This window comes from Ictidomys tridecemlineatus, chromosome 1, assembly GCF_052094955.1.
Source record: "Ictidomys tridecemlineatus isolate mIctTri1 chromosome 1, mIctTri1.hap1, whole genome shotgun sequence".
Classification (NCBI taxonomy): Eukaryota; Metazoa; Chordata; class Mammalia; order Rodentia; family Sciuridae; genus Ictidomys; species Ictidomys tridecemlineatus.
This window is the reverse complement of record NC_135477.1, coordinates 6,886,604-6,899,176: the sequence shown is the minus strand read 5'-3', so window position 1 is coordinate 6,899,176 and position 12,573 is coordinate 6,886,604. Positions and strand designations below refer to the sequence as shown.

General features: G+C 49.3%; 1 protein-coding gene across 1 annotated transcript; it reads right to left on the bottom strand.

Annotated features, from left to right (window-relative positions):
• Nucleotides 1-2,783: 2,783 nt before the first annotated feature.
• Nucleotides 2,784-7,615, bottom strand: Nkx1-2 (NK1 homeobox 2). Its single transcript, XM_005320753.3, has 2 exons — nucleotides 7,301-7,615; nucleotides 2,784-5,789 (listed from the first exon to the last, which is right to left on the bottom strand). Exons 1-2 carry the CDS (start codon nucleotides 7,512-7,514, stop codon nucleotides 5,104-5,106), a joined length of 900 nt encoding a protein of 299 aa, XP_005320810.2. The 5' UTR covers nucleotides 7,515-7,615; the 3' UTR covers nucleotides 2,784-5,103.
• Between the last annotated feature and the right edge of the window lie 4,958 nt (nucleotides 7,616-12,573).

Genomic DNA, 12,573 nt, shown 5'->3' with positions numbered 1-12,573 from the left:
CCATCCAACTTCTTTCTCTGAGGTTGCGCCTCCTAAGGGCTCCACCCCTTCTCAAGAAGGCCACAGGCTGGTGTGCAGATTTCACAGGTGGGCCTGAGGGGGGCGTTCAAGAGACAAACTGCAGAGGCCACTTCCCATCTGCTAGGATGGTTTTGATTTAATAAAAGACATAGAGAGAATAGCAGGTGTTGTCAGCAAGTGGAGAACTGGGGGGCCTCACACACTGCTGGTGGAAAAGACAGGGCAGTACTGCCAAAAACAGCTAGACGGTTCCTCATCGTGTTAAACATGGAATTAACACAGAAAGAGCAAGCAATGGAATACCCTTTCAATCCAGTACTGATGCTTTGCCTTGGCCACCAAATGCCCAAACGGCTCCTGGATTATTTGAAGATATGTAACCAAATATTTTACATATGATTGGTGGTCCCATGCCTAATTTAGATCACCCTGGAGTCACCAGGCCTGGATTTCAGGTTCTGTTCTTTTTCTTACTAGTTGTGCGATCTTGGGCAAATCACTTCCTGTCGAAGAGTCAGTTTATTTTACCAATAAAAGGATTAGGTAAGAGACATGGCCAGACTCTTTACCAAAACAAATACCAAATGGCCCAGAGGACCTGGAGGGGTATTCAGCATGGTATCTTCCCAGGAAATGAATATAAAGCCAAATGTGTACTACAGAATCTTCGGAGAGGGCTGGGGCTGTGGATCAGTGGTAGAATCTTGCCTAGCATGTGTGAGGCACTGGGTTTGATTCCAAGCCGCGCATATAAATAAGTAAAAAAAAAAAAGGTCCATCGACAACTAAAAAAAAGAACTGGCTTGAAAAAAATAAAAGTAATCATTGGAGAGAAAGAGGTGGGCAATCCAAAGTCTGGGAGGATGCGGAGCACCTGGACTCTCATTCACTGCAGATGGGGATGAAAATTGCTAAAACTGCACTGGAAAAGTGTTTGGTGGTATCTACTAAAGCTAGACTTACATAGGCACAGTAATCCCCCTCCTAGGTTTATTACCTGGGGATTATGAAGATGCATTTACCAAAAAGACACCTACAAGACAGTTGAGCTGTAAGAGCCCTGAACCAGAAAATACCCAATTACCTACCAACAGTAGAGTAGATAAATAAGTTGTGTTTTTATGAAATATGAAAAACAGCAATAGTAATTGGAATAAAGAATCTACAACTAAACAAAAGAACAGGAAATTCATCAATATGTCAGGCAAAAAAAAGCCAGACACACAAAAAAATAGTATACGGTATATGATCCCAGTTGTAGAAGTAAAAGATGAACTAGACACACGTACTCTCTGCAGTTAGGAATCAGGAGAGTGGCTGCCTTTGGGAAGGATAATCATACCTGGGGACACAAGAGACACTGGGGCACTGGTGACACACCATCCCTTGATCTGGATGCTGGTTATACAGGTGTACCAAGTAGGAAAAACACACCACGCTGTGTACATCTGATATATTCAGTTTTCCGAATGCTTATTATGCTGCAAAAATTATTTTTGTTTGTTTAAGCAAGATTGTTGGGTTACGTAGAGCTTCTTTAAGGTCTTTTCTGGCTATGGCTGGAATGACAACTACCATCATCCCACTGGACACTAAGCTAAGTGATTTCCATGTAACCTCTCAGGTCCTGTCCATTGTCCTCTGAGGTAGGCCTATGGTGAAGACACTGAGGCACAAGGACATCAGTAACTTGCCAAAGTCATGTATGCCTTGAAGGGTGGAAGAGGCTCCGGCCAGCCTGGCTTGGGCCGGCCACGTCGTGGGCACCGCAATCTCCCACCTCAACTTTAATCCTTGTGAACCAAGAAGTGTTGGGGTGGTGCTCAGAGTGAAGCTGCTACCTGACACTCGGGCATTCACTATCCTGTCCCCTTGTCACCTGAGAAGCTTTCGTCCATGTCTAGACACTTTTTCTTTCCCTAAATCCATGTCACTGACCATAGGATGAAATTAGAATTTTAAGTGCATCTAGGACTGGGCACAGTGGCACATGCCTATAATCCCAGCCACTTGGGGAGTTGAGGCAAGAGGATTGCAAGTTAGGGGCCAACCTCAGGAACTTAGCAAGGCCCTGTCTCAAAATAAAAAATAGAAAGGGCTGGGGATGTAGCTGAGTGGTAAATCATCCCTGGGTTCAATTTCTAGTACGAAATATATAAATAATAAAAATAAATAAATAAATGCATTTGGCATTTATTGAAGAATTTCTTGTATTACTCAAAAATTTAAAAACTAGTCAAATCAGTTCTGAAGTGTTATTTTTAAAATGACAAACATGGTAATCTAATTTAAAATCTATGATTTTGCTTTACTTTTGCTACAAAAATGGCCCTAATGCATGTCTGTATAAACTGCATGCAAAAGTAGCTATTCTGTGTGTATCTAGCTGCAGTCCAGAAAGGTGGTTTAAGAAAGAACTCTGTGAGTGCTAGCTGGTGGGAGAGAAGTACATATACAGATCCTCTGATGATAATAATAATATTTAATAATCATAAGGTTATTAAATAGTGCCAGGCTTGGTGGAACATGCCTGTAATCCCAGCTACTCTGGGGGCTGAGGCGGGAGATGGCAAGTTCAAGGCCAACCTCTGCAACTTAACGATACCCTGTCTCAAAATTTTAAAAGGAGCAAGGAGCAGTGGAGCGGTCGGGGGATGCCTAGGGATGTAGCTCAGTGGTAGGATGCCTCTGGTTTCAATCCTCAGTACCTCCAAAAAAGAAGGGAGGGTTTACCAATAGAGAGCAAGAAATAAACAAGAAAGCATTACAAAAAAGAATTTATTAGGTTGACACACCAATAGAACGAGTCTAAGGATTTGATTGAAAAGCCAAACCCTAATGTTGAAAGCAGCAGAAGTTGAAAGTCACACACCTCAAGGACCACTCGGTGACCATTTGTGGAAGGGAGAACAGTCCGCACACAGATAAACCTCCCTCTCCACTCCCTCTCTTCAGCTGCAGTCAGATTCTGGTACCTGAGAGGATTGGAATGAAATGCTTCCCACTTATTACAGAAAATACAGATCTGGCCTCCATGTGCTTGAATTGGTGGTTCCTAGGCATGGAATGGTGCTTTTGAGAAGCCAACAAATAGTTATTGGAGGAGCATTCACCTCTATGTGAAGGGAATAGAAATTATATTCTCAATTACAGTAATTGCATTTTTAATCTCATCTGGCACCAACTGTCCTTTAGAAAGCCATAATGTTTTGTTTGGGGACATTCTTCTATAGAATAGAAGGAAAAATCTAATTAGCAAAAAACACATAAATAACACAAACTCTCAAATCTCATGAGAGTCACATGAATATGAAGTCTTAATTTAAGTCAGGAAAAAGGGGGAAATTTTTCTATCCTTCCTGATAATAATAGAACTAACTAGATATTTCAAGATTATAATATCATGGAGTGAGTGTTCACATTACCAGTGTGCTTTTATTTGAAGACAGTACTCATTAAATGTAATTACTAGTGGTATAGGCTACCAAGAAATAGCAAGGAATAGTCCCCATAGGGATATCAACTGGCCTGAAGCAATCAAAGTGAGAATGAAGAATACATGGCATAGAGCTGGGGTCACCGGGTTTCTGAGATGTGGCTTCAAGATCATATCACATAGAACACTAATGCAGAGGTATTCCAAACAACACTGGCAAAGGAATTTTATAGAAAAGGTAATTTTTAAAGGGTGACAATAAAAGCAGCAGTTAGAACGCACATATTAGTCCTTTACAAGAGATTAGCCTCCAAGTAGCCCTTTACACTCAGTAAGTATATATATAATTTTTCCCCAGCTTCTTACAATCTTTTGCTTGGTTCACCATCATGGAGAATCTATTTAGAACAGGAATTATTTTCAAGTCAGAATCTTAGATGAAGATCAAAAAATGTTAAGTTTGTGCTTTTAAAAAAACAGTCCACGAGCCAGGCGCGATGGCGCATGCCTGTAATCCCAGCGGCTCGGGAGGCTGAAGCAGGAGGTTTTCGCGTTCAAAGCCAGCCTCTGCAACAGCGAGGTGCTAAGCAACTCAGTGAGACCCTGTCTCTAAATAAAATACAAAACAGGGCTGGAGATGGGGCTCAATGGTAAAGTGCCCCTGAGTTCAATCCCCAGTAGCAAAAATAAAATAAAATAAAAAGACTTAAGTTTGTATCAAACACTGAACATCAAAATAGCCGGACTGACATGGATTTCATGATTTCCGTGGCCCATCATTCCCTTCATTATCCTATTTACGGGCCTCTGCTGTGGCTTGTCCAAGCTGTTCTCAAAACCTGCAGTACATGGCAGCCAACCGGTCTTGTTCAGCAGGCAAGTCTAGCCAAAATACTGCAGGACTTTTCCTACCACAGACTTCTGGCCTGCTCAGAAAAAAGTACCCATTCTCCTGAAAATAACCTGTGCGGTCTGTTAGAAACAGCGCTATGCCCAAATCCGAATCTCAAATGAAGACCTAGAGATGTTGTTTTATGCATTTTAAAAATAGACCACTCTGCTGCGGCAGTGTGTGCGCCGTGGGCCCCGCTCTCTCCAGCTTTGTTCGGACTCTGGATCTGAGCCAACAACCAAGTATCACGAGAGAAGCACTGAGCTGGGAAGAGGGAAAGCCCCTCCCTTCTGAGTGGGCTGGAACTTAGAAGACTCCAGGCTAGGTGCGAGCTATGGCACTGGTAGCCTTCACCCCCTCCCTTCTCCATCTGGCAACTCGGTTAGCCCAGCACCGAATATCCTGACTCTTAAAAGAGAGCCCTTGAACTGCATTAAACCTGACGGAAAGTGAAGAGCAACGTCTAGAAACGGAGAGATTTTAGGAGTCGGGAAATTTCCCCGACCCCTTGGTGGCCCGCGTGTAGTCTGGGGTCTACTTCGCTGGAAGGGTCGCGGCTGGAGCCGACAGGCAGCTTCTCCCCGCCCTCTGGTGGCGAGTTCCGCAGCTGGAAGGGAAGGGGCGCGCAGACACCTGTGCACCAGGAGGGGGCGAGCCGTGCACGCCCGAGCCCCTCTAAAGTGAGGAGGGGGGACACCACGATGCCAATCACTCGTGAACCCCTGCCAAGCTGGGGGCACTGGAGACTACAGGTTCATAGATGCGGGGCGTAGAATGGGGTCAAGTAGGAGGGCCCCAGAAAGGGCGCGAAGGGGGTCCCGCTGGCGGCGGACAAGGGGAAGGAGGCCGCAGCGGTGGCGGCCGGGAAGAGGACGCTGGCTGCGGAGTAGGAGGGGAAAGTCTGGAAGGAAAGAGTGCCGGGGCCTGGGGGTCCTGGACTGCCTCCTGTACCGCTGCCCCCTGCCGCACCCGGCGTCCCAGGCTGAGGCGCACCGCCGCCCCCTTGTGCCGCGCCGTCGGCGCCCGGGTTCTGCTTCTTCCACTTGGTTCTGCGGTTCTGGAACCAGATTTTGACCTGTGTCTCAGTGAGGCTGAGCGACAGCGCTAGGTTCAGACGCTCGCACACCGACAGGTAGCGCGTGGACCGGAACTTGTTCTCCAAGGCCACCAGCTGCTCGTAGGTGAAGGCGGTGCGCGCTCGCCGCGGCTTGGCGCAGCTGGGCTCGGCTCGCCGGCGCCGGGGCCTCGGGGAACCAGGAGAGCTGGGACAGCCTTCCGCTTTGCTCTCTCCACCCGCCAACACCGCGGCCCGGACCTCGGGGGGGCGCGCGGGGCCCACCAGAGCGCGCACAGGTCCCGAGTCCTCTGCGTCCTCCTCTTGCTCTTCGGCCTCGGAACCCTCCAGGGGGGACGCTGGACCGGCGCCTTGGCCAGTAGTATCTAAGGGAGAAGGGGGAGGTTACCAGAAGCCCGGAACGACCCGGCCCTAAACCTCTTCCTGAGAGCATTCAGCTCTCCCCTTAAAACAACCCCCAGTTCCGTGCCCTTCCACACATCACGCTCAGCCATTCGCGAAAGCACATTCTCATAAGCAGATTTAGGGGTACGGTGTCCTCTTGCCCTTTACAAATCTGCAACCAAGTAAGCATCCAAGAAGTATGTGTTGAATGAATGGCACTCAACCGGCATGGAGAAAGAATAGTGACTTTTTGGAGGAGTGGTTGTACGTGAAGACTTCGAGGTGTTGAGGCGTCGAGTGCGTTTAGGGCAGCGCCTCCCCAGTCCCTAGAAGCCTATTTTGGTGCGGGACTCCTAGCAATTAAAGAATAAGTTATTAAGCCCTCCACCTCCCCCCCCCCCCCGCTTTAAGGTGAAATTCCCCCTTTCCCATCTTCTCTCTCCTGCCGTGTTAATAGAGTTTCAGATTTGTGCGGGGCCAGATCGATAGATGTCATCTATTAAAGGTAAGTTTTAATCGAACAATATTAGGATCAGACAGGGAAAGGGGGTTTGAAGTCGGTACCTGCAAGCTGCGGGCAGGAGATATGCAGGCGCCAGTAATAGAATATCGATCAAGGGGATGGGGGAAGGGGAGCTCGGCCCCTCCGAGAGACGATCCGAACAATTACCAGGCCGGTAGCCCGGGCCCAGCGCGGCCGCCAGAGGCGCCAGGGGCCCCAGACAATCACCACCAAACTTGGAGAGAGGAGCAGGAGGTTGGGAGGCATTCAGCCTCCTCAGAGACCTGACCGTGGGCATTCCTCCAGGGAATCTCATACCCACGTCCCAGCCAGCACGAGTCTTTCTGTCTTTCCTCCTTCTTTCCACCCACAAACTTTCCTGGACCCTTCCTCAGGTGTCCACCAATGTCAGGGGTTAAATCAAAACGGGTTTCCAGGAGAAAGTACTAAAAGCTTCCCATCATCGAGGCCCTGCTCCCAGTCCCAGTCCACAGTTGGGTCTGGAGTGTTAAGAAATAGGTGCCTGTTTACTCACTGAGATCCCAGACACAGGCCATGGCCTCAGTTCTCACATCCATAAAATGGGATGATGTTAATGATGCTATCTACCTCAAAGATTTCAAACTTTCATTACCTTAATCCCAGCTCCTAGTCCAGGTTCTAGCACGTGAGGAGCACATTAAATGCCTGTTAAATGAGTGAGCCTGGCAACGTTAGGTGTTAGTTTTCACTGCAAGCAATCAGAGCTATGGTGCTCACCCGCTTGACAGGTATACGGGGATAAGGTTTCCAGGTGCCCTGGAATTCAGGTAGCCTCCTCTCGGCCTCAACCGTATTCCGAGGCGGGGATGGGGGGCACACATCCCACCTGCTCCTGTGCGCGGTTAAGGAACCATTCACCAGGCCCTGGCTCTCCAGCCGCCCCACCCCATACCCCGCGACTTACAAGCCCTGTGCATCACTTGGGCTGGGATCGCCTCGCATTCTTACCAAAGGTCTCCTGCTGTCGGACCCGGTTCCCAGGCCTGGTGTCCTTCCTGGCTTCGACCTCCGCCAAACTTTTCTTGGCTTCCCGGGGAGCGAGGCGCGCGGCGGGGAGCGCAGTGCGGGTGAACTTCTGCGGGTCCAAAATATCCAGGACCGAGAAGGAGATCTTGTGGTGGGAGGGAGCCGCCTTGGCCCCTCCGTCCTGCCATGCCAGCATACCCACAGCCCGCGGGCCGCCCGGCGGTGCCGGGTCGGGGGTGGTGGTGCTCTGGCTTGCCTTGGCTGTAGCTCGGCCGCAGCTCTCTAAGCGCGAATCGGGTTTGCTCGGCCAAGTGAAGCTGGGGAGGGGAGCGGGGAGGCGGGGCGGGAAGAGAGCCCCGGGGGGCTGCGCGCGGATTGGCACTTGCGCGGCCCAGGCCCCCGCCACGTGCAGGGCGCACTAGCAGCAACCTCAGGTCTAGCCTTAGCCACCGGCGCTGCTCTGGGCTAGCCAGAGACGCTGGCGCCGGTGCGCGCGCCCGGCCCGCGAGGATACCGAGCCTCCGCCCCACCCGCAGAGACTTCTGCAAGTGCGCTAGGGAAGCTTTCACCCCGCACATCTCCGCTCTACACACAAACACCTCTGACTTGAAACTGCTGCGCTTTCTCCTGTGCACCTGCCTTTGACTTGGAGACGACCCCTCCCTCCCCACCTGTGATCCACAGGAATAACTTCAGACTCATTTGCCTCCTATTTTAAAACCCTTCTGTTCTCACGGTTTACAGTTTACCAAGCCCTTGGACTTTCTAGATCTTTCGATTCCTTGAGAATCCCCGTGAGGTGGGCGTGACCTGGCTCAGACTATCATCCTGTTTTAAAGATGAGGAAATTGAGATCCAAAGTAAGCAGTGATCTATCTGCCCAGGGTCTCCGTTAGCTGATGACAGAGTCTGAGCTAGACCAGTGGGGTTTTTTGTTTGTTTGTTTTTGCTTTTGTTTTTCAGTAAAATCCTGCACCACATCGGTGTCTTTCCCGTCCACCTAGGGGAGGAACAGGGTAAGAGAGCAGCAAGGGTTTGGGGTAGGGGCCCCTCCTCTGCCAGGCAGGTTGCGGGCTCAGGGCCAGGTGAGACCCTAGTTTATGTGACTGCCAGCACAAGCTTTGATGCCCCCGGTGGGGCGCTCTTCCCAGATACAATCATTTGCATCAGAAATCGTGTCTCGGGGGAATAGGCCGTTTCGCTGACCCACATCCTCTCCCAGCCCCAAGAAGGGAAAGGTTAAAAATACCTGTCTGGTTTGAATTTAAGATCAAAGAGAGACTGTTGAAAGGGCCCCCTTCTGCCCCTCAAGCCCCGCCCCTCGGCCTCGGGCTGCTACGCGGAGGGAGGCGTCACCAGCCACACCCTGCTAACATTCCTTCTTTTGTCATTTGCAGTCCGGGAGCACTAGGCATTTATTTCAGCGGCAAATTCTGAGGCTTTCCTAGACCTCCGCCCACAGCTACTTCTAACTCTTCTGCTCCTTTCTTCCCGGCCCCATGCGGTTTCCAAACAATGACTCGGCAATTAATATTGTCTAGGCAGGTAAGAAGTAGGAAGAGGAGGAGAAACCTGCTCATTGAAGTGCTGGGGGCCGCTAATCCCATGTGTGATTGAGGAGGGGTCCTGAGAGGCCCGCTCCTGGTAGCTTTTCTCATTCAAACCTCTCGGCCCCTCCCAGAGGTGGCCACTGTATTCCCTGCGGACTTTAAAGCCCTGCCGAAATTCACGCTCGCTCCAGTCCTGAAGTGCAAATGGATGTGCTTTTAAAGCTCGGGAAAGGAAGTGCCTTTCCCAAGCCCACGGGCCCACCCCCTGCCAAGGGGAACACACACCTCGTGAAATCCAGAGAAAAGACAAGCTGGAACTAAAAGGCAGCACCCAGGACCCGTAAACCCAGACCCGTCCCCAATACACATCGTGCACCTTTTCTGTTTAGACAACGCTTTCTCGCCCAATTCTCACTTGTCCTTCCCCCGCTTTTTTCTTTTCTCTCCCCTACTGATCCTGGCCCCTTCTCCCTTTTCGCTCCCCTTATTGTATGGATTGTTGTGCTTGGATTCTTCTGAGTAGCTGGGAGACTTAGGAACAGGTCTCCATCAGGTTACTCCAGAACAGAAATAGTGAATGTGGCTTCCCACAATCCCTCCTCTTCCTCTGCCCCTGAAGAAACCCCAAGACAATTTCACAGCATGGTGGTCTGGCATTCCAGACCCAAAGGAGAGGAACCAGGAAGGCCCCAGCCTTCCCAGGGATCCTCTGAGTACATCTTACAAATAGCCTCAAAAATTTTTTCCGAATATTTTATTTGATAAGACTCACCTTGAAGTCTACAGGTGTGGAATATAGGAAAGAAGCCAAAAAAAGGAGAAGCAACAAACCAGAGAGGACGTCAAGAACATATGGAGACCCTAGCCTTTAAACCTGTGAATCCTTAAGAATGCTTTCTTTTCATGATTGTTAAATTCTCCTTGCCCTTAGTTTTCCCAACATTTCTCATGTGTGCTCAGTGGAGCACAAGGCTGTCCTCACCAAATGCTCAGTACTTGGCTTCTGGCAACAGAGGACACACAAGAGACACAGGTGTGTCCCCCACAAACATCGGAGGAATAGAAATGCTCTCTTACTCACCCAGCCTAGAGAGAACCCCACCCCTAATCATAAGGAAGAGTGGAGGCAGAGAGGCTGAGGGGATTCATTTTCTGGCCATCTGCTTTGTAAAGGACCAGGAGGCAGTGAGGCCTCCCTTCGGGTATGATTTGGAGAGGTGTCTGACCGTTAGCACCCTTGCACATGTATTTACATCCAAGCGTCCCCAGTAACACACTCATGCACATCCAGTGAGCCACCTTCCATCTGTGCACGGAGTTGATTTGTTTTCTTCAGCATAGGCATTAAAATTCTGCCTGAGTGCTGTCTTTAAATTGCCTTGATGCTAGGTGGGTTCCAACCCTGACCTGTCCTGATGGCAAGTGATGGCTATAACAAGCTTGGGATCAATATTCATAGCGGGTGTCCTGGGCTGATAACACTATCCAAGACAATGTTCGCTATCAGTGTGGACAGCTGAGATATTGTGCCATTAGGGATGTTGTGTTAAATAACCTGATCCATTTCTGGGGCTATTTAATGAATTTCACAGTTTAGATAGTATCTTTAAGGAGAAGGCAAAGGCTATTCCGGAGGCACTGATGCAAATCAATGGTGCCAAGCTTCCCGAGCTATTGCACAAACAAAGTGGCCTATAATTCCAGCAGAGCCTTGAGGAGCTGCTGCCCGCACCGGGAGCAATGCTAACAATGGAAAGCGTGTGCAGTTTATGCCGAGGGAGGGCCATATTATGAGCTGCAGGAAAGCGCCTTAGATAAAATCTTATGTTCCTGAAATAAAACACAACTGGAATTCTCTAGGTAAACCCCTTGGTGTGAGCTGGCCCTCAGGGCAAGACAGATATGACAAAGCGACAGCTTCATAAGGCACAATTCGGTGACAAGGGGAGGGAGATGTAGGCGCCTATGGGTGTCCCCTTTACTCAGGGCCTCAGCCAGTTCTCCCCAAAATGGGCTTCACCAACTCCACTCAGTGTATAAAATGGGAGGCACTGGGTGTTAAAAGGGAACTGCTGACAGTGGAATCAGTTGTTTGTTTACTGACTCCGGATCCTTATTGCTGCTACCTTTACAATTAAAGGCTAGCATTTACCATTTCCCCCCAGAGCTTTGAACCCCGGCCACCAAGCAGAGCAAGTATTCCTTTTAAAAACTCACCCCAGAGACTTTGATTTGTGAAAGCTGAGTTCAGGGTGAAGCCTTCCCTCCTGTCCCCAAACTGCAAACACAATAAAAATGTTAACTCAACATATTTCACTTAAAAAAATCAGTGTGTCTTCTTGGAAATCAACATCTTTATCTTAAAAAATCCAGAGGAAGCATTAGCGAAGGTGAGGGAGCAATAGGGGCTGTTGACAAGTAGAACACGTGTTCATTGGTCCCGATGAGGATCCCTCGTTAATAATAATAGCTGCTCATTCTGGGCAGTTGCTCTGGGACCAGTCCTGGACTCAGCCCTTTCATGTGTTATTCATGAACCCTCCCCACACCCCTCCAGCAGGTCCTATTATCCTCAATTTATAGTTAAGGAAAGGAGCTCAGAAAGGTCAAGTGACGTGCCCATACCCCAGAGCTAGAAAATGGTGGAGCTGAGATTTGACCCCAGACAGTGAGATTTCAGAGCCCTTTTCTGGAAAGTTCTTTTTTGGGAAAGCTGAGTTCCTGCTTCAGGATAAACCCTACCTGCAGACTTTTATCAAATACCTTTTCCTTAAAGTTACAGACATAGCTACGTAAGCAATCTCTGAAATAGTTTAGTGAGCCCACACACTGCCTCGAGGTGGACAGAGGGGCCAGCTTTGCTCTTAAATTCAGTGTTTTCTGATGTTTTAACAGGAGGAGCCTGAGGAAAGGGAATGGCCAGGCAAGTCGAATTGCACTGGTCATCTAGAAAGGTAGAGAAATGTAACTGGGAAGAAAGAGAATAAGGAGGGTGGAAAGCCAATGATAAGCTGAAGACACATGAGGAGGGGACAGGTGAAGGACAGAGCCAGGAAAAACAGGGACACAGACACAGTCGGGGTCCTCTCTGACAGTGAGCCTAGGATGTCACGTTGATACTGTACCAAAGGGAAGCATTTGTAGAATAAAGACAAGGAAGCAGGACAGAGCCATATATCACCCCCTTTCTATGTCCTTTTAAGTGATTTCCTGCAAGGTAGAAGTCAAAGCCCTCTGCTCCCTGAATCTGCATCTAGATTCCAGGCCTTCACTTCTCCCTGGCCTTCCTGCCTGCAGCCTTACTGTCCACACAGTCCGCTTGCTTTGCTTGAGTGTGTAGACCCCAGCCCTCGGAAGGCCAGACTATGACCTAAAGGAGTGAAGCCAAGTGGGCAAGGACCCTAACAGACTAGGGGGTGCTGCTTGCTACCCAACTGGTAGACAGTGACCTTGGAGGTCTGCTAGTCAGCACTACCAGATCTTCATACAGGCCAGAAAAAAATGGAAGTCTGGATTGTTATGTGATATCTGCAAAGTTTTAAACACTGGCAATGAATTCAAAATGTTTGAAAATAGGCTTTCAGAAACAGGTCTGGACCTTGGCTGTCACACGCCAGATGAGTTCAGCCCATCCACTGTTCATGGCATTTCAATGGCTACTGTGGTCCCCGGGATGCAGACTACATGCTTCAGCATGGCCCGCAA